Consider the following 23,407-nt stretch of genomic DNA (forward strand, 5'->3'; position numbering starts at 1 on the left):
TCAAAGTAATAAAAAACACCTTTTATAGGGGCATTTTTTGGAGAAATTTATCAAATAACAAAAAAAGTAGTTTCATCTATTTTCATATGTACACTTTAACGTGACTCACACTGTATAAAAGAAAGTCGTGTTAATTACACCACTTATAACTCAAGAACGGCTGAACCGATTTAGCTGAAAATTGTCAGGGAGGTAGTTTAGAGCCAGGAGAAGGACATAGGATACTTTTTATCCCGTTCGAAATAAAAAAAAGTCTGCTTATTTATTGCCATTAAGGCGGAACAAAGTTCGCCGGGTCAGCTAGTCTATATATACAGGGTGTTAGGTAAATGGGTATATGAGCCGACACTAGCCCATGTTAACATGGGCATATAAATGGTATGGTGAAGTCAGAAAATCGATATCTTCATTTTAATTATTTTAATTTTCATACAAATCGGATTTTATTAAATTTATTTTGTATGAAAATTAAAAAAATAAAATGATGATATCAAATTTCTGACTTCACCATACCATTTATATGCCCATGTTAACATGGGCTAGTGTCGGCTCATATACCCATTTACCTAACACCCTGTATATAAAAGAAAGTTGTGTTAGTTACTCCACTTATAACTCAAGAACGGCTGAACCGATTTAGCTGAAAATTGTCAGGGAGGTAGTTTAGAGCCAGGAGAAGGACATAGGATACTTTTTATCCCGTTCGAAATAAAAAAAAAGTTTGCTTATTTATTGCCATTAAGGCGGAACAAAGTTCGCCGGGTCAGCTAGTTTATCATAAAACTATAATTTCCTATTAAGGCTCTTGGCGTTTTATTTTCGCGACAAATAATGGCCTAAGTCATATTCCAAGCTCAAAAACCAATTGTCCAAAACTCATTAAATGATTAGGTGAAAAAGTGAATAACGTTTTTTGAATAATTAATCGCAAACAGTTTCGTTTCACTGTAGTTCAAATTTGAATGTACGCAGTAAATTATGTTCGGCTGTAAATCGCGACGTGAAACGAAACGTCATCGTGTGATAGCAGCGCCGCGGCGCAACCAAACGCCGGCATCAATACCGAGCGCGCGGCCCGGGCTGCAGCCGCCAGACCACGCAGCTAACGCGCCGCGCTCAGTTGCAAGCTCAATCAAAATGTCGCATCTGTGTTTAAAAATGTCTGTGCACCAAAGACGTATGCAATTCTGCCTAAAAATCTCTTGCTTGGTAGTCCTTGCAACTGTAATGATCTGTGTTCAGATTGTGCGTATGGACAACTTGTAAAAATTTTTCGCGACTTTATCGTGTGCGTACGGCCTATTACGGCCTACTTATTTAGTGTGATTAGTGGAAGCAGATTTTGAGACTATGAAGTAATAGTGTACTGAAAAAATGGCGCACTCACATCCGTTTTATAGCAGAAGATATAGAGGTACTTTTTTATTACAATTGTAAAAGTTTATTTCATTTTATTTGAGGCACAGTTTGTGTTCTGCTCAGTCTTAATTTTTTTCACTTTTTAGTTATTATTTAAAAATTACTTAAGTATAATATAGGTAGGTATAATATTTTTTACATCGTTGTACATTTTATTATTATTTTTTTAAATTTATTATGCTCTGTTCATGATTATTTTGTTTGTCTTAGGCCATCATTACACGTGTGATGTTTTGCAGAAAGAGTTATCGGGCTTCCAGTAATAATTATGAATTTAAACCATTTCTTCGTAATAAGTGCTCTTTATATCCCAGTCGAGTCTTCTGATATCCGTTAAGAATGCGTATTATTGCGTCCCTCTGAAAAGCCCTAATGTTTTTCGACTCCCTCCGGCTCGTTGAGATAGTAAAATTTCTATAGTATTCAGACTCCACCTGTTGCCCGTTTGTTATTGAAGGCAACGCTTTTGTTCAGCATAAATTTTAGTTCGGTTCCCGGGCATTCGAGGCAGCACATCATGGAGGGCATTAAAAAAAAATGAAATGTCAAGGGTCGAACCTGCGCAACCTAGATAAAGTGCATGCTCCGGTTCCCGCGTACTACGCATCAAACTGCAATCAATATGCCCGGGTCGCCATAGATTAATACAGGACGAGCAAATAGATGGGGTGAGAAACATCGCCGTGCGCAACTCGTGTTATATTAATAAAGCATGTACCTACACTATCCATCGTCCCACTTAGTATTGATTGGATTTGGAATTATTTGCCGATGGTTTTTGCGCAGGTAACGATGCTCTGTATACACATTTTTGTGTTTGGCTGGGTTATAAGTGCCCAAACGAAGGCTATTAATTTTTTATTAAGTCCTTTAAACAGTCCAATGACAACGAAGGCACATTGTTGCGATTAATCGCTTTGTTCGTAATACGAGGAGTTAAAAGTTAAGAGTTCTAGTCGGATCAACTTAAACATCGTTTCCCTTTAAATTACATCGTAACGGGTTCGCCGACATACATCCCCGTTTTGACCGTGACACGGTCGATTGGAGTTCAAGGTTTCTTTTATGGGGCTCTTCGTTTATCAACAAGTGGGTGTAAGCGCAAAGTAGTAGTAGAATTATTGAAAAAAAAAAAAAAAACTCAACTGCGAAAAATGAACTGTAAAGATATAAACAAGACAAAGTGTTCACAAATGCAGTCGGAGGCATCAATGTTGAAACATTGTAAAACAAATAAAATGAATAAAAATAAAGCTAAGTCAACAATTACATAATCTCACTGTCAAATTGAGTCCCTACAGTTGGCTTTATGGCAGATAATGATTTTTTTTCGCGTGACATCATCGTATAGTTAAAGTAAAATCCCTTAGATTAATAAAACCTAGATAGATAGTCAGTGCACGAAAGGTGAGGCAGATTTTAGTGAGCCAGAATGGCTTACTCGTAAACGTCACATGAACTGTCAAAGTGAAAAATTGGTAAACACGTCCGACGACTTTTAATTAATTAAGACGGTTTGTGCTGTGAAAGGGTGTCTAAATACATCAGAAAAACTAAAGAAAGTGACCAGTGTTACATTTCATAAGTAAGTACTACGATTCGACGCGTATTTTGCTTGAATTTGGCTTTCAAAAATTAAATACGGGAATGATACCAGTAACAAGAAAATTTATTTCCCAATTGTTCGCCGTACAAATACACTTCCTTTTATATGAAATCGAGACTTTTAAGTCGATTTATCTTATTGTAATTAGGTAGGTACTTTGAATTCAATAAATAAGTAAGTACATGATGCGTTTTGTTTTTGTTAGTTATAAAATAATTAAAAACGTATTAAAAATTTCCCTACTTTCGGGAAAATCGCCTTCACTGTCTACACTCCCCAACAAAATTGACACTAATGACATAAGATTTTTGCCTCATTCTTGACGAAGCGTTTGTATAAGACTATCCATATAGGTTTTATTAATCTAAGTAAAATCCAAAAGGCTGAAGAGTCAACCATTTTCCACCAAGAAAAAAAAATCGCATAATTTAGTGGTTCAAACACAAAAACAATTGAGTAATTATAACTCTCAATTAGACCATTAGACAATATGGCGTCCGACGAAAAAAAAGGTTCTGGGCCTAGCCTCCATACAATTTGGGACATAAATAAAAATAAATAAAATAAAAATTCATTTATTTCCAAAATACTTGTATACATAGTTATTACCGAGTCTTCCCGGTAAGTAGTCAGAGACACTTGTATTGGGAATAACTCGCTACTTCCCATTAGGATATCTCTAATTAATTCTAGGAGTATTAGTTCACTAAGTAAGCATTTACTTTGGTATGTAAGAAAATTACAGCAGTATATTGTAATAAGTTATGGTTGATTACTGACTCTCTTTCATTGACATAGAAAGATTTACGCTTAATGATAGCACAAAATATAACAGAAGACAAACTCCATACTAAACGCGCTCGAGCCACGCACACATAGACACCGCTCTAGCAAGACTGTCTTGGACGAATGCGAGCGCGACGTGGCGCGACAGACGTTCGCCACACGTTCGCTGTGGTTCGCTTGAGTCACGCGCCGGTCAACCGCCTGTGATATTATTTTGTTATGCGAAATTGACGAAAATGAGTGAACAGAAAAAGTCGTATTATAATTGTTCGGTATTTGGTTGCTTAAACTCTTCATTAAATACCGAATTTTCATTTTTTAAATTACCAGTTGATTCGGGGAGGTAAGTAAGTTATTTATTTGAATTTCAACTGAAATTGAAAGCCAACTCAATTATTAGGAATATCGAATTGTTTTAGAGAGGTTTTAGGAATTATTGGATAACTAGCTTTTGCCCGCGGCTTCACCCGCGTGAAATTTAGTTTGTCACAGATCGTTATAAATTATAGCCTATATGTTATTCAGGGTTATAAACAATAATACTGTAAAGTTACATCAAAATCAGTTCAGTAGTTTTTGCGTGAAAGAGCAACAAACATCCAGACATCCAAACTTTCGCATTTATAATATTGTCAGTATTGTCACTCAACTAAATACTACTTCATTCTCGTGTATTTGTTTGCAAACTATTACTATAATAACGTACTAAATATAAATAAGTATACGTGGATATTTGTTATTGTCTTTCTTGCATAGTATTAAGAGTAACATTTTTCTATCATAACGAAATAAACGCAACACATGACAAGACAACCCTAGCGCGACGGCCGAGCGTGCGAGCGAGAGAGGTATGCAAAGCGAGGTACATACATGAGTTTACCTTCTGTATATTAAAATAAGAAAAGAATAGGATAATGCTCGTTATGTGTGGTTGTGTGTAGGAGTGTGAGTGTGAGTGTGTAAGTGTGAATGTGTAAATGTGAGTGTGAAGGTGTGAATGTGTAGTATATGTATTCGTTAAGCATGAATAATATTATGAACATGTTCAAATACTATGTGTCTTGTCACGAGTCTGTCCTGTATGCCCTACGGAGTGGGTTCCTTGGGATCAGTATAAATGTATGTACTGCATACAGGGATCGTAATGGTGAGTTTTACAGTCAGGTTTTAGTGGTGAAATTTGTTTAAATAATTCGTACTAGTAGGTTTTCAACCTCCTCATAATTAAGTGAATATAACCATTTAGTTAAGGTTTCCTTGCAAGTATGAGTTATCATTGGGTAAATATTCAGTAATTTATTAATTTTATTGTAAACAAAGGCAGACTGGCTCAAATATTGCCTTGTGGCAAAAACTGTACGTATTGTGGGGGCAGGCGCAACAGCATCTTTCCTTCTCTTGTGGGTAAGGTCGACATGAGTTAAAGATTTATGGCATTTCAGTACAAGGTTCAAAATATAAAGTTTCCTAATTGTAAGTAGACCGCTAATTTGATATAATTTATCCGTAGGAAAACGGTAAGGTTTAGAATACATGACCTTGATGAGGGATCTCTGAGCTCTTTCTAATTCAAGAGCGTGGGTTTTGCCTGCACCACCCCAGATTGGGATACAATATGTAAGTACTGACTGAGCTAGGGCTATGTAGATTTTGTTGTTTAATTTATTTGTCATGACTTGTCTCAGAGACTTAAAGACCCAAGTGAGCTTTCTGGTTCTATTGATTAAGAGCTCCATGTGTGGGTACCAACTGAGACGCTGGTCAAGTATAACACCCAGATATTTGGTTTGATTGACTTTATCTATAGGGGGACAAGTACAGTTCAAGTTACCAGGGTTTCGACAATTGTGAATTTTTATTTGAAAATTACTGTTAGGTTGTGATTTGTTAGATGGGGTAAAGCAAATATAATTAGTTTTCTGGATGTTTAATGTTAGGAGGTTATCTCTGAGCCAGTTGAATATGATATTCAAGCCCCTCTCAGTCCGTACAAGAACTTCATTCCAAGTGTTGCCAGTAAACACCACAGCAGTATCATCCGCATAGGAGAAAATCCTCCCCCCAACATCCCGGAGATTACATAACTCGTTTATATATATTAAAAAGAGTGTTGGGCCGAGGACACTTCCCTGCGGGACTCCGAAGTTGACTGTTGCTTTTTCACTGATGAAGCCGTCAATTTTTACTTCCTGGGTTCTGTCCTCCAGGTAACTTTTAAATAGTAGGAGTGGAGTGCCTCTTATTCCTATATCCTCAAGCCTGCGCACAAGAATAGGCACAGAAACGGTGTCAAAAGCCTTTTTAAGATCCAAAAAGACTGTAAGACATTTGTTGCCTCCGTCAACCTCTTTGACTATTACTGAAGTAAGATCTAAAATGGCATCTTGCGTCGAGAGACCCTTCCTAAAACCATATTGTGAGTTAGATAGAATTTTAAATTTATCAAGAAAACTAACCAATTTATTATTTAGTATTTTTTCGATGATTTTGGAGATTGAGGTAAGTACAGAGATAGGTCTGTAATTGTTTGCATCCGCTCTGTCCCCACTCTTGTGCACAGGGGTGACTACTGATCTCTTTAGTGAACTGGGGAAGACGCCCTTCTTGAAGCAAAGATTAGTGAGACTACAAATGTGGGGAACAGTAAACAATCTAGCATGCTTTAGGAAGGCCGTGCTAATATTGTCCCAGCCAGGTGAGCTACCCGAGTCTAGGTTCATGAGGACTCTTTCTACTTCCATTACATCGGTGTCCAGCAGAACAAAAGATGAAAGGTGGGTATGATTAGAAATACTATCAAGAGTACTGAAGTCTCTGTGTCTGGATTGCTTTGTAATTATGTCTGCTAGGTTTGCGCCAATACAGACGAAGAAATTGTTAACAAAGTTGACTGAGGCCTGAGGTTCGGGTTTTGTTTCTAATAGGGCTACATTATTAGTTTTTGGCGCTTTATAATTAGTGATTTCGTTGACCGTTTTCCAAAATTTACGTGGGTTATGAGTAGTTTTGTTAATTAAATCTCTATGGTATAGTCGCTTTAGTTTTTTTATCAAATTTGAACAATAATTACGAAAACGTTTATAGGTGATTTTTAAAATAATATTGTGGGGGTCTTTTTCAAGCTTCAGTTGCATTTTATTTCTGAGTTGAATGCATCTCAGTGCGCCAGCAGTTATCCAGGGCTTTAATGTCCTTTTATTATTTGAAAAGTAGATCTGCTTAGAGTTCGCTTTTATTGCAGACATAATCATGCCAATAAGTGAGTCAGCATAATCCTCAGGATCAGTACACGTTTCTAAATAGGTATTATCGGCGGATGTAAGGGTTTTTAAGGTACCATCAAAATCGGTAAATAATTTAGATCTAGTTAAAGGTTTACAAGCAGTAGGGTTAGATAAACTAAGTAACACCGTGTTATGGTCGGTAATTGTAGTGTTAACGACAGCTACGAAAGCAGTATGAGCTTGGACATCCAGTTTCAACATAATATGATCCAGACATGAACCCTTCCTCGTAGATAGATTGTGCCCAGGCAAGATACCATGCAGAGACAGTACGTCTAAGTAACTAAGCCTATTACGACGATATTGAGGCTTTTCTTTGTCAGTTGGGAGCAGGTTTATATTAATGTCACCAACGATAGATATATTTTTATAATGGCTAATAGTTTCTAAGTGTGTGTTAAGTGAGCTAGTAAAATTATCAGCATTTAAGAAAGAGGGAGAACGGTAAATACCAAGGAAGACATAGTTATCTATCAATATCTGGAGCCCAGTGGCATCTGAAAGGTGTAAGTCAGTAACCTTTGCCCTGTGGTTGGTTTTAATATAAGCAACAACACCGTCATTTTGATTTAAGAGTTTAGTTGATTGATAAGAAGTATAGTTGTCGATGGATGGTATATTTTTATTTAAGTCTAGTCTACATTCCGTGAGTATTAATATATCAATTTCAAAATTTAGCATTGAGAGATTTAGTTGTAGATCGTCCAAGTTCTTATAGATACTTGCAATGTTCTGGGTTACCACTGTTAAGTTTTTATTAGTCATTAGTCTTTGGCAGTGGCTAGTCAGATCTTTCATATTGCAGCTAACAGAATGAGATATTTGCATGCTGTCTAATTCTTGAGAGGCATGGCGTTGACTATCCATACAATAAATATTCAAGACATAGGACATTACTGGAGTTGTTCATAGATGTAAAATAGATTAGTATTTTAAGAGACAGTTTCCAATCTGTGTCCACGAGTAAATAAGCTAAGTTATACTGTGTGCATGATTTTTTCAGAGTAAGTATTTTTAGTGTTTGTGTGAGTGTGAGGTGGGTGTATATGGTTATGAATATGTATGAGAGTTGGGGTTTGTAAATAGTAATGGTGATGTGTAGTGTGAGTGAAAGTATGTAAAACGAGCTTACAATAGTTTTAGTATTTATGAGTAATATATTACGAAAAGTTTCAAAATAATGCATGCAGTTGCAGTAGTATGTAAAATATGTTAAAGGCGAAATCGCTAAATATAGTCAGGTTTCTTGCAGGAGCTGGTTTACCTGGGCCTCATGCTGAATACAGATAATTTTGGATTGATCGTCTTTCCTCACCAGAACTCTTCCAAAAGCAGTCCAGCAGTACTTAAACTTGTTTGATCTGACGAGGTCTCGAGAAAGGAAGAACAGCCGAGCACCCTTAGCAGTCAGCTGCTCCGATATAAAGACCGGGGAGTCCGCACTTGTAGTGAATCCAAGATGTTTTGCTTGTAGTTTACATTTATTTTTGATGTTAAACTCTTTTGTTTTCTTTAAAAAGTCAGTTTTGAGGATCGTGGACCCTAGCTCCACAATGATAGGAGGGCTGGTCTCCCTGTCATTACGCACCTTTAAACGATATACATCTTTTATGTCCCGCGCAGACAAATCGAGGTTTATAGTTTTCGAGAGGCAGGTTATCATATTAATTAAGTCATCCCTGTTTTCTGAGGGTTTGCGGGGGACATTTTTTAACTCAAGGTTCGCTTTACGGGATGTCCTCTGTAAGTCCTCTAGTTTTTCTTCTAACGTATTTATATACTCCCGATCCTTTTTGGCCTGAGTTTCCAGTTTTTCTATTTTCTTATGGAACTCCTCGTTCTGTGTTGTTAACAGGGAAATGCTCTGCTCGATGCTAGATGTCGTTTGCTGAAGGGATTTTAGTGAGTTTGTGATGGCCTCGCTAGACTTTTGTTGTACACCGATAAATGACGTCATAAGCTTAGTCATCTCTTGTTTAAAGTCATCGAACTGGGACGGTGATAGCTCCTCTTCTCGCGGCCTTCTATTTCGAAGGAAAACATAGCTAGGAGGAGTGTGATCGTCCTGGACAGCCGTTGAGGCCTGGGGCTCGGTCTCCAAGTCGGCCTTGGGATCAGTTTGTTGCCCAAGGGCACCCTCTGTCGATTTTGTAGGTGGTGGCGTCCGTTGAGTCGACATTATGCACTCTGCGCGTAGGCCTAAATGTGAAGTAAGCCGTCGGGATAATGTTCTGTGGTGGGCGGAGCAACGAGTGCACGGCAGCGCGTGACGTATTGAGATGGGCAGGGCTGACTAGTGCAATGGGTCGGTGGGCGGGGCTAGTCAGGCCGGTTGCGCTGGCGCAGGGCTTGATTAATTATGGTTGTCTTTATCGCACACGGGGTCTTCACTTTCACTCACAGGTGGCGCACTCGCAGACACTTATGATCGCCTGGTACTTCGCGTAGAATTATTTGAAAACTTATTTATTTAAAATTGCGAAAACAAATTAAATGCGGATCGCTTAGTGAACACAGCCGCACTGTACGGCGTCCGGGAGGGAAGAGGACATCTCTTTTTATTTACTATAACCTTCCGCGGCTTCGCCTGCGTAGAATTTTTCGGTTTTTTATATAACCTATGACACTCAGCAATAACATAGGCAATAATGTGGCTTTCTATTGGTGAAAGATTTATTAAAATCAGTTCAGTATCCCGAGATTACCCCTTACAATTTAACAAATACATATACAAACACACAAACTTTACCTCTTCATAATATGCCTACTTATGAGGACTTCTTATGATAATAAAGTGACGTTGAACTGCTTGGTTCCACTTGCTCATCAACTTAATAATTTTACTTTAATATTTGACTAAACACAAGTTTTAGAAACTAAATTATTATACAGGGTGGAATTTTGTAATGCCACATGGATGGAAAGTACTCTTAATATTGTACTTAGACAGAATTTTTTTCTCAAAGAAAACATTCCTTTATTTTTGAAAATAAATAGAACTGTTTAAAAACAATAAAGAAAAGATATTTTAGTTACAAGCAATACTTATTTAAGTATGGCAATAATTGCAAGGCGATTACAAAAAATGCGTTTTGTTGTCACGCTTTTGTATTATTTATTAAAAAATAAAAAATAAAGAACAAAATGAATCGGTAACTAATTTATTTTATTTTGGTTTCACTTATATTTTCATGACAAAAAATAATGTATTTTTGCTTACAAACATGTTTTCATTGAATAGTTTATGACGATCAAAACGTCGTTGATTTTATTGAGCTCCAAAGTCAAAATACTATGTCATCTGACAGCGAAAAAGTAAACATGGCTGACGTTTCCATATAATGTTCCACGGGCTTTCCGTTGTTTTGTCTTTTTGTTTACGTCTGAACTTTACCGCGATACCGAATTGACATCAGCTGGAATGAAAATGAAGCGTGAATGGAGTTTGCGTGCTTCGAAGACTGACAAATTGGCGGAAAAATACTTCCATATAGGGTGGCATGAACGTCCGTCCACCCACACCCGTAGAAAATCGTTGGCCAAATAGCTCTATTTGCTATTTTAAATCTTTTTTTATTTTCTGCTACAAGGGTTCACTTAAATATTAGGGATTAATGGTGAAAATGGGCACAAGATTCACAAAAACATGTTTTTTATTTTAATTCAACGATGTTTTCTCAATATTTTTTTTTACCTCGGTACATACCTACAACTACATGTTTTAAAAAGGTGTCCTTTTTAGCCAAATGGACAAAATTTCAGGCCAGGAGAGTTAAAATAAAAAATATCGCCAGCCTAACAGTCATCAAGTGCAAAATGATCCTTGTTGTCGCACTGTAATTAAATACATTTTAAATTCTACATCAATTAAGGTCATAGATCATAGAATTGTTCATTTATTTACGTATACCCGCGAACGAAACAGAAAGAAAAAACGTATGAGGTACCCGCGTTTTAATAATATGTCTATTATAGGAATGTGATCTTGATGATCTTCCACTTGCTCGTCATTGACCGCGGTGCGCAGTACATTTCTGTAAAATGTTCTGCGCGCCCGAAGAATACGCGGCGATTTGTCGCGCCAGGGCGTTTTTATGGGCTGAGAGTATGTATTTTATTTGTTCTTTTTTTTAAACCAAGTGTTTTATAAAAAAACTTTTTCAAAAGAAGCCCTAATATTTTTCCACGAGTCAAGGAATACTCCCTCGTGTTCACGTGGGCACGTGGCTCACGAAACACGAAAGGCGTAGAAGTTCCGAGTTTTCCATTGGAAATCAAGTAATACGCGCAAAAGCATACTCCAGATTATCTTGCGATGATCGTAAATTCGCTATCGTGAGTTTGGATTAACTCGTCGTTGAATGGATTTTTAGTTTATTTCGTGCATAATTTAAGTAAAACTTTGCAGTCGAGTTGTTTTATTAATATAGTGATGTTTTTGCAGACGGGCTGCCGCCTCGTGAGCCCACGCCGTCATCCACCCCCACTCACTCGTCCCGACACATGCCAACCATGTGTCGGGAGGCGGCACAGAGATCCTTCTGCCCCCGAGGAAACGCTTGCACGTTCGCACACTCTGAGGAAGAAATGATAAGGTAAGGGTCACTTTTGTTACTACAGAAACAATACGCTGCAGGGCAGCTGCGATTTCGAGGTCAATAGGGGAATTATACACGACGGTTCCCTTCTGTGTTAGCTTACGCAAATTTTTAAGTACTTGTCCAAAACGCGAAACTCTTTTAGCTACCAGAAATAATAAGCGAAACAAGTTTCGAAAGCAGTTGAAAAATTAGTTTTGAAGATTCTGCGGCTTCTGAATCCGCAAAAATTCGTTTTGAGTTTTGTTGTTTTGCGAAATAAGAATTTTTTTATGCGTAACAAGGCATTTGTCCGCAAAATTGTTAGAAATTAATATAACAAAGATTGCGTGACCTTTTTACTGCTTGAAATATTCGATGACTGGAAACAATAGTTACGAGTAACAAAGAAAAGAAATGTATTATATTTATTCATTATTCAGAGCCGTATAAAAATCTTATCTATTTTGAAATGTTGCGGTAGCTGACAGATTATACTTCCTAATTTTATTAATTCAATGTTACTGTTCTCTTTTTCTTTTTATTTTATCATTTATTTATTATAATTTATTGTATTGCTTTGTATGTTTGAATTGTGCACGGGATTTATTTTCAATGTTTTTCCTTTGACCCTTTCACGTTTTCATTAGGTACTTAAATACATTGCAGCCTTTAGAAGCTGGGGCTGCACCCTAATGCACTTTCCTTTTTTGACAGTAGGTAAGCCCCTAAAATTCGGCACCGTTAGGGAGGAGCCCCTTTGTAATTACTGGTACTTATACATATGTAACTGTCTTTAGTAAACAGCGCTCCTTTTTATTACAAAAAAAATTTCAGTATCATTCAGTCGTTTTAATGGTTATTTGTTATTACGACTATACACACACATTGACCGATCAGGCTACCTGCAGTAAATGCATAGCGAACTAGTTGTGTTGCAAATTGTAAATTAATTTGTCTGCATACAGTGTAGTCGCGATTTTTAGAGCTGATTTTTCAATCGTCGTATAACTTTTAACTGAAGAATAAGTTTGGCACATTGACAGTTTCAGTATGGAAAATATGTCAAAATGACAAGTTTATTCTTCAGTTAAAAGTTACTGATGATTGAAAAATCGGCCCTTAGTCGAAGGAAATTTTATAATAAAATAAATCTTAGTTTAAATATTATTTTAAGTAAAAAACAGCAAATGCAAGATATAACAAGGGTGTTTAATTACTTTGGGTTCGATTCCCGCGGTTTAATTTCTGGTAATGCTATAATTTGGTGTAAACACTCAGGTGCTGAGCTAAGATATTCAAGTAAATTCGGGTTATAATCAATAGCTTATGGTAGGACAGTGGCGCGGTTCGTTCGTTCGTTCGTTTCAGCCGAATGAAGTCCACTGCTGGACAAAGGCCTCCTTCAAGGTTTTCCACAATGAACGGTCCTACGCTGCCCGCATCCAGGCTCTTCCCGCGACCTTCACCAGATCTTCGGTCCACCTAGTAGGAGGCCTGCCCACGCTACGTCTTCCAGCTCGTGGTCGCCACTCGAGAACTTTTCTGCCCCAACGGCCATCGTCTCTACGAGCTATGTGCCCTGCCCACTGCCAGTGGCGCGGTTAATGATCTTAAAAGTGAGGCGTGCTGGGTTCAATTCCTAGTCTAGTCAATATAATTAGATGATCATTGATATTTTGAAAGTACGTAGGCAGACCGCAATAAGTTAGGCTGTGCGTTGCTTGTGAATGCTAGCTAGTTTCAGTATTGTAGACATGTGTCTGTTTGCTACGCGAACCTTCTACTTTTTGTTTATTTCCCTCCTGTGTTGCTAATGTATTCTATATTTAGTGACTAGACTAGCGGCCGCCCGCGACTTCGTACGCGTGGATCCCGTTCAGGGGTGGAGTTTCGTAAAATCTTTTCTTAGCGTATGCCTACGTCATAACATCTACCTGCATGCCAAATTTCAGCCCGATCCGTTCAGTGGTTTGGGCTGTGCGTTGATAGATCACTATGTCAGTTAGTTAGTCAGTCAGTCACCTTTAAGTTATACAACGTGTCCCAAAATTCAAGGATAAGCCGGCGCCGCAGGATGGACATAGTCATGACTACTTTAGGAAAAATAAGGAAAAAAATATATCTCAATTATTTTTTAAGTTACACAATAAATTACGAAATTCTTCGAAAATTGACACCCCTTATGATATTTTACATTACGACGACTACCATTTTTCAAATATTTCTGTTTTTTTGTTTGTATCGGCAACTTAAGTAGTGCTGCTGTCCACCCCAACTCTCAAAACCCCCAGAATCCTTGCAATTTTTACACAAAAGTTGATCAAAATATGTTATTTCCTTAAAATTTTCAACGATTTTTACTTTCACTCCACTTTGACTCATCGTTTTGTAAAAAAAAAGTATGAACACTACTGCGGCAAGTTTTTTATAAAGTTGACGCAACTATCCAAGATTCCAAAATGGTATAATACTCGAAGAAACCTAGTCGCAAAAAAGATATGCGTACCATTTTTACAAGCACTTCGCTTGTTAGTTAGTATGGGTTAAATCTTGCAACTGAATTTAAAACCAGTTCTCCTCAACCGATTGAGCTGAAATTTGGTATACTTATGTAAGTACGATGAAAATGCAACATTATGGTACCATTGAGCTGAATGGAGACTGGAGGTGGCCATAGGAACTTCTAAACGAAACGGCAGAATTGCATCTAGTTTGGGTTTGTTGGACTTGTCTTTTCGAGCACTTTAGTGCTAGATGATGTCCAGGGTCCTGATGATGAAGTCAGTTATAATTTTCAAACGAAGTCAAGCTTGTTTTTAAAAAAAGTTTTTTTTTATTACAACTTTATTTTAAACTTTTCAGTTGTTTCTCAATCTCATGGCCCAAGTGCTCGGGAAGACAAATCCAACGAACCCAAACTCGATAAGCTTCCGACGTTTCGTTTAGGAGTTCCTATGGCCAGTTTCTGCCACCTCTTGACTTCATTATCAGGACCCTGGACATCATCTAGCACTAAAGTGCTCGAAAAGACAAGTCCAACGAACCCAAACTAGATGCAATTCCGCCGTTTCGTTAAGAGTTCCTATGGCCACCTCCAGACTCCATCCAGCTCAATGGTACCATAATATTGCATTGTCATCGTACTTACACAAGTATACCAAATTTTAGCTCAATTGGTTAAGGAGAACTGGTTTTAAATTCAGTTGCAAGATTTATCCCATACTAACTAACAAGCGAAGTGCTTGTAAAAATGGTACGCATATCTTTTTTGCGACTAGGTTTCTTAAGAGTATTATACCATTTTGGAATCTTGGATAGTTGCGTCAACTTTATAAAAAACTTGCCGCAGTAGTGTTCATACTTTTTTTTTTTACAAAACGATGAGTCAAAGTGGAGTGAAAGTAAAAATCGTTGAAAATTTTAAGGAAATAACATATTTTGATTAACTTTTTGTAAAAACTGCAAGGATTCTTGGGGGTTTTAAGAGTTGGGGTGAACAGCAGCACTACTTAAGTTGTCGCTAAAAACAGAAAAACAGGAATATCTGAAAAATTGTGGTCGTGGTAATGTAAAATATCATAAGAGGTGTCAATTTTCGTCGAATTTCATAATTTAGTGTGTAAGTAAAAAAATAATTGAGATAGATTTTTTTCCTTATTTTTCCTAAAGTAGTCATGACTATGTCCGTCCTGTGGCGTCGGCTTATCCTTGAATTTTGGGACACGTTGTATATATTTAGATAGTTTTTAATTTGCAACTTTTAGCATTAACTACAAATTGTTTTAAGAAAACAAAACATATGACAATTCCAGATGATGTCAGAGTAGAAGCTTGAGCTTGAGCACCTCTGCAGTGACTCAAATAATACTGTCCTACGACAAATATACTACACAGAGATAATAAAAGGCTCAATGTATCTCAAAATATTGCCTGCACCTTCATTTTGCGTCGGCGCTCAAATTCGCGGCGCTCTCAAAATGGCGGACGACAGCTAATTAGTACACTCAAGGGTTTGATCCCCTCCGATTGTTAGCAGAAGGGTTCGATCCCCACCCCGATCGGGAGATGAAAGGGTTGATTTCAGTTAGGTTGCTGTGATTTATTTTTGAAAGGCTTCTTTTCCACGTAGGTTATTGCATGTCTGTGTGTATTTATTCACAATCTCACACTACACGAATGAAGTTATTTTTGTGTGTAAGCAGCACGCTTAGCTTTTTTATTTGTAATATTTTTTGTGATGTTGGCAATACAATATTTTGTTCACAGCGAATATTATTTTCAGTTTTACTGTTTTAGCGAAAGTAATGCATGATATCAGCCCAGCACAGCAGAAGAAAATTTGCTAAATAATTTATGTAATTCTTGTATTATGTGGTCATGCCGGTGTTCGTTGTTGTAATTTGCTATTCGTTCGTTATATTAGTTTTTTTTTAACTTTATTATGTTAGTTCTTCTTTTGTTCGTTTATTTTTTATTTCAAATACGCGTAAATAGCTAATTCACAGTTACCAACAAAGGAAAAACAATTTAGTGAAAACAACATACAATCGCTGATCTTCTCGATAAATAAATAGGTGATAGGAACATTAGTTTTAGAATTAATTCGTTCTTCAACACTAATATTGTAAAGAGAAAAGATTTGATCGTTTGGAAAATTCATTCGCCTTTAGAACCCCAACTTATCACAGATGAACACAAGCGATAGAATATTTAAAAAAAATTAGGGATCCGCATGAAAACTTCCATAATGTAATCTTTTATTTGGAAATAAATTATTACAATAATCTTGATAAGATGTATTAGAAACAATTGCTGTGCGTTAGTCTCGCCAAAACTCGAGAATTTGGTTTGAAATGATTGTTGTAGTCCAGGAAAGGTTTGAACGACGAGAAAACATGGGAAAGCGATTGATATCCTCGCGTGCGAAGTCGCGGGCACAACTAGTGTTTAAATAAATGAGGTATTTGTCCCTTTTTCCGCATTCATCACCTCATGTCACATATTAATTGACTGGGCGGTACGAAATTCGCCGGGCCAGTTAGTGTTCTATATTAAATGGAAATAGCTTGAGACCCAAGCTTAGATTAATAAAGCTACTAAACTGGACCCAAGGAAAACAGGATAGTTTTTATCCCGGTTTATGGAACGAGATCCGTTGACCACAAAACTGAAGTGGAATTGTGTAAAGCAATCGTTATCACTTGACAGTTCATAACGCACGATTATTCTGTCAAACGCTTTGTTTATCTGACTTTATCGTACGTTATGCACTGTCAAATGATTACGATTGCTTTATCAATTCCACTTCTGGTATTGTCAACAGCACCTGAGGATCATAATCGTGAACTTCCACCGTCTCCATCTTCCAGATACAGAGGAATTCCTAGCAATCACGTCGCTGGCAACGGGAATATGCCCTTCATGCCCGGCCCGCCGATGCCCATGATTCCCGCCGGGATCCCGATCCCGCCGCCGCCGCTGTACTCGCGGTACCCGCCGCCACACCCACACCATCGCGCCGATTTCCAGATTCCGCGTAAGTAGATAATTTGAATTTATAAATAAATAACTGTGTTCTACTTATTTATGTTACCCTTTCAACTTGAATTTAATATAAGATTTTAAACTTTCGCGTTCCATTTCAACTAAAATAGTATGACACGGGTCTTAACGTGAGCCGCCAGTCTGCTTGTGACCACGGCTGCAGCATCGCAGCCGAAGCGTCAAGCCGTGAGTACATAATGTAACTCATTAATAAACGTGGCGTTAAGACCCGTGTCGTAGCCTCGTTTTCACCATAAATCCCACATTTTAACAGGCTTAAGGTGACAAATAACAGTAATTTTGTGCTCATATGGGCCACTTAAAAATTAGGGATTGATGGTGAAAACGGGCATTAGGTACTATTTTAGTTGAATTTAATATTTTTGCATTATACCTCAATGGCGTGGTCACATTGACGTGCTATTTAGCTATTGCCACACACCTTTCAGTGATACTACTTGGTGTTAATGCTAACAGCATTATGTTACAAAATAATGCTGTCGTATAATGATTACCTAGTCTAGAAGCTATACTTAAAAACAGTCTAAATAGCTGAGTTTAAATGAAATCTAGTATTATTTATCATGTCATATCACATACCTACCAGAACGAAGAACTGGTAGATTAAGTCTGAAAAATAGCAAAAATATTTCGAGCCCTGTTTTTATCTCTAGTCACGAAGTAGATCATTCATTATCTTGATTAGAAGTAATAATGTGAAACAAACTATTATGCCTCTAATAGCTAATTAATTTAAATAGACTTACAGTTTCTCTCTTCTTAATTTTCTAAATTATTTGCTTCTAACTACTAATTAATAGCCGTTAATTTGACCGCGTCTTATATTATTAGCATTTAAGTATTATTATCAATAACGTTTTACATAGAAATAAGAACATTACTTGTCTTTAAAAAATATGTAATAATTAAGTTTATTAATTAATAATTAAAATTTTCACTTTACAATAAAATAAAGTAAAAGATAAATGTTATTTAAAATGTTATATTATTATGTGCACATAAATTATACTTACGAGCAAAAGTATGGAATCACACTCTTGTGCTTTGTTCGGAGACATCTCAAGAACTGGATGCCTATGGATTTATCTATGGTATCAATTGAAAATATATTTTAATATTGCCTGTAAAATGTTACCATTTTTGTTTATCTTCTATTAGTCATTTAGTTATTACGATCATTCGGAACAAATAGGGTGATTCCATACTTTTGCTCGCGAGTGTATTTTACGCAGGTAAGTAACGGATAATATTAGATTTAATAACAATTTCGTTAACCCACTATATCGTAAATAAAGCCATAGATCATTTCATGAACGCAGTCGCGGGAATGCAACGAATTAGGGTGGCCATATATCGTGTGTCGACCAGGAAACTCTCGTATGACTTAACTTTTAAAATAAATTATTTTGTAAATAAAGCGATGATAGATCATTTCATGAACGCAGTCGCGGGAATGCAACGAGTTAGGGTGGCCATATATCGTGTGTGGACCAGGACCTTCCCGTATGATTTAACATTCAAAGTAAATTATTTTGTAAATAAAGCGATGATAGATCATTTCATGAACGCAGTCGCGGGAATGCAACGAGTTAGGGTGGCCATATTATATCGTGTTTCTACGAGGACCTTCCCGTATGACTTAGCTTAACTTTTTAAATAAATCACTTTGATTAGTGAACACAGTTTAGATTTAGAACTCATAGTCATTTATAGTTTAACACCACATCATTTTGCTAGAATGGACGTTTGATAGTTTTGCTGTTAGATATTCGTTTTCATTTACATTAAGTTTTGCGATAAATTAAATCATCATAGTAAAGCTAGTCTTACTCGGCTTGCCGAATTCGATAAAAGTTTTAATTCTTTATATCATAATAAATAACTTAGTTGTCAGTAAAGTACACATTACAACAACCCCATAGTTTGTAAAATCACAAAAATACATCATAAACATCATCTGCTTAGGCCTTTTTCTCTAAAGCACATGTCGATACTAGCAGTATATTGCTTTGGCGTTTAGCAAGCCATTATTTTAACACGTTCGTATATGTATACAGGCCAATAGGGGACCTTGCCTCCAAATTTATTTCGCTAGACAGAATATCTTAGGTATACCATAAATAAATCTTGGTATCGTATTTAGACCCCAAGTATATTATAATCGTTCGTTTCAGCCGAAAGACGTCCACTGCTGGACAAAGGCCTCCCCCAAGGTTTTCCACAAAGACCGGTCATGCGCCGCCCGCATCCAGGCATCTACCACGACCTTCACCAGATCGTCGGTCCACCTAGTAGGAGACCTGCCCACACTAATTCTTCCGGTTCGTGGTTGCCACTCGAGAACTTTTCTGTCCCAGCGGCCATCAGCTCTACGAGCTATGTGCCCCGCCCACTGCCACTTGATTTTAGCGATTCTGCGGGCTATGTCAGTCACTTTGGTTCTCCTGTGTATAATGCAAGACTACACTCACTAGCTTAGGGCTTCGAATGCTCTGATTTGCTTATAGTATCAACTCATCGCCTGAACGTGAAAAGAGATAAAATAAAAATATTTTTTTTTCACAATGATGTACCTCAATCACAGGGACATAGCTTCCATATGCAATGTAGACATACGAGTGAAAGCCTTAAGTAGGGTCCCCTAAAGGCGCCTATTTAAATTAATTAGCAATTAATATGGTGAAACAATTTATATTGTAGATACAGAAATACATCGCTAACTAGGAACACACTTGGAGAATTTCAGCGAACGTGTTAAATATAATTTTATACATGTTTAGAATATTAACATGTGATTTCTCTTTGCTTGAAAGGGCCTTGAGAGTTCCTAAAGCGAACATGCTTCCTTACAGCTACAACAACACAAGCGCAAATTTTCATGTGTCAGTTTTTTTAAAGCATTCTTGAAAATGTATTTATGACGTCATTGTGTTAGAATTCTATTATCGTGGTGTCTCGTCTAGATTATATTCGTACATGTAATGTAGCGATAACACGTTATTTTGTTAAGTGAAACCACAAATAATATAAGTCGTCTACAGCAATGTATGTGCAGGAACACTTTTTTTAGCTTTCTTTATTAAAATATTTTCTTGGCTTATCAAGGATGCAATGAGCACACCACGTAATAAAATTGTGCACGATACAACACTATAAAAGGGGCAATAATTGACTGAATTTAATGTACAGTTGATCATAACTATATCCAATGTGCTAGCTTTCTCGCAATTGCACTGCTTTTAAAAATGGAAAAGTGAGACCAGATCCTACTAAAGTTTGACCTCTGACTTTGAGGTTGAGGCTTTGACTTTGAGGCCTGTTTATTGTGCTGGTTCATTGTTACTTATACAAAGTGGTGTATGTATCGAGCTACCTATTTAATTATTAATTTTACATATAATCCATTTTCGCATTCCGGGATCTCAGGCTTTTTCGTATCTGTAGGTAAGTCCTTCAAAAACTTGTTATTACACTCATCGATCGTGAAAATCTCGTGTCTCGATCGTGAATACCTGTCATTTGTAAATGTGCGCTTGCTGCTTCATGACGTGCATATTGAAACATTGGGGAATCCAATGACTTGCGTCGTACCTTCCATCAAACCAGTGTGCTCTGTAATGTAGTGCCTTGACTGAAGACTAAACAATCTAACTTCAAATTATATTACTTGTAATTGTAGTTTCACATTTAGTACACACGCTACTGTTTTAAGTAGAATAATATCAGAGTACGCCAGGTTTGATGCTAGGTAGCTTTCTGAGCTTGAACTGTATTTATGTGCTTGCTTGAGCCTAAGGCTTGGCGCAAATGGGCCACTGGCCAGCGACGGCGACTTAACACAGTTTTTAATATATTTTGTATAGACGCGCCGCACACGTGTATCCGGCGGCGGCCACTCGCTACAGTAGTGTCCGCGACTCGCCACTAGTGATCATTACGTGCCACACAAAATGCCGACACCCGCCACTGTCGCACTGCTTCACCCCTTAAAATCAGTTGGATTAGGTAAAATCAGTACCTTCTTCTTCTTGTCGTGTTGACAACAAACCTACACAGCGGCGCGAAATGTATATGTTTACGGACATTATGTATGTCCATAAACATATACATTTATTTACTAAGAAAAGTGACGTCCACTCATTTAACACGAGACATAAGAATAAACTTGCTGTTCCATCATTTAGGTTGCATAAGATAGGTAATTCATTCTTGGGGAAATGTATTACCATATTTAACAAAATACCACACAACCTTGTCGAATTGCCAATAAACAAATTTAAGATACATATAAAAAATACCCTTATGTCCAAAGGGTACTACAAGGTTCGAGACTATTGATGACAAGGATGCGTGGTCAGTTCAGTCTGCACATATTTGATGTACTTAAATTTGACTATTCTTACCGTTAGATAATTCCTGGCAATAAGTGGTGACTGAGTTTGTTCCGGCGTTTCTTCTCAGCACTTGCCATATGTTTGTCTCGAAGCGCTGGTAGGGCCCAAAAGATAAGGAGACATGTAAAGTGCCCCATAAGGGCTACCTTTTTCTTTTTTTATTATTTTCTATTGACGTTCATAAGTGCCACTTGTGGTCTAAACTGAATAAATATTTTTGATTTTGATTTTGATTTTGATTTTGATTTTGACGCTGACGCCGACGCGTCGGCCCAAAACTCCACCACAAGATTGGCGTTAATGGCACAAGTACCTAATCCTAGGTGGATTCAAATACCTATCCGATCCAATACGTATGACGATACGATATTATTGTTATAAAATGTGACATTTCTGATACTCTTAGAAATGTGGCGGTAGCGCGCGACACCCACCGGTGGCTGTGGTCGGTAGCCCTTTTGCGCCGAGCTTTAGAGTTTAGATTGTGGTCGGGTCGTTGTTGCGTATCATTTTTTAGACCAAGCAAGTGATTTGGAACCTAATGAAAACTTGCTATACGATTAATAGGAAAACATGAAAATATAAGCACTGTCATGTTATTATCGAATGGTTCAGATTCGCTTACTTAGGTCGAACCAAACAGCGCTGCTACGTTGGTGGATTCACTACATATTATAAAACAAAGTCGCTATCCTGTCTGTCTGCCCCTATGTATGCTTAGATCTTTAAAACTACGCAACGGATTTTCATGCGGTTTTTTAAAAGATAGTGTTTTTAAGTATAATACATTGTCGCTAGTCAAATAATAAAGCAATTTCTGTCCTCAATAGTCATTTTTGTGGACACCCTACTTCATGGATATAGTTCTTGGAACTGAAATACGAAAATCTGTTTCTACGTTTTACTTGTGTAGTCTACTAGCAGATAATCACGCATTCAGTTAAACTATAGTACATTTTATAAAAAAATATTTACCTACCTAGTTGAATATTTATTTCAATAAACTAAACCAAACAGCGCTGCTTAGTTGGTGAATCAAATTTATATAATTGTTGTCTTCAATAGTTATTTTTGTGGACACCCTACTTCATGGATATCTTTAAACTGAAATACCAAAATCTTTTTCTAAGTTTTACTTGTGTAGTCTATTATACTAACAGTTAATCACATCGTATTCAGCTGAATTATAGTATTTTTTATACTTATCTAACAAAACATTTAGTCGAATATTTAAAATAAGTAAAACCTAAACATAATGGCAAACGATCTTAGTAATTTTTGATACACTATTATTTGTGTTGAGATTTTTGATTGGTTTTCTGAAAAATACGAGTACTGTATCGGACATTTTTACTGGATGGTTTTTATACATCCCTGTTTAGTAACTCCTGAAAACATCATCAAACTTTACAAAGCTTCTGCTGTTCTCGACATTCGCTTATTATCGTATAGATAAAGATAAGAAAAGAAGAACATAGAAATATATAATTTAAAAAATATAACTGTAAGCCGTAGCAACTGTTTACCTCGCCTCGGTAAATGAAGCGATTCTATTGATTCTTTACAAACACATCTCTCGCTACGCATCCTCCCACATCTGGTGGGGTGTCAAGCTGGAGCGAGGAGATAATAATAATTATAATAGAAGTGCATCATACATTACATAATATAAACTGAACCCCTTTGTATGTTCAGCGAGATTGCGTAATAGGCTATTTGACACCATGGTAGTCTATTTAGTTATACATATAGTTTGTTTAGTTTAAGACATCA

At 37.0% G+C, this 23,407-nt stretch overlaps 1 protein-coding gene across 1 annotated transcript in view; it reads left to right on the top strand.

Moving 5' to 3' along the window:
- LOC135087198 (uncharacterized) overlaps window positions 1-23,407 on the top strand; it is a 77,831-nt gene that overhangs the window by 43,290 nt on the left and 11,134 nt on the right. Inside the window, exons 12-13 of the mRNA XM_063982036.1 lie at window positions 11,540-11,690; window positions 17,045-17,211. Of these exons, the coding sequence (XP_063838106.1) occupies window positions 11,540-11,690; window positions 17,045-17,211 (318 nt within the window). The remainder of the gene's footprint in view (window positions 1-11,539; window positions 11,691-17,044; window positions 17,212-23,407) is intronic.

The sequence above is a fragment of the Ostrinia nubilalis genome, chromosome Z, assembly GCF_963855985.1.
Source record: "Ostrinia nubilalis chromosome Z, ilOstNubi1.1, whole genome shotgun sequence".
Taxonomy (NCBI): domain Eukaryota; kingdom Metazoa; phylum Arthropoda; class Insecta; order Lepidoptera; family Crambidae; genus Ostrinia; species Ostrinia nubilalis.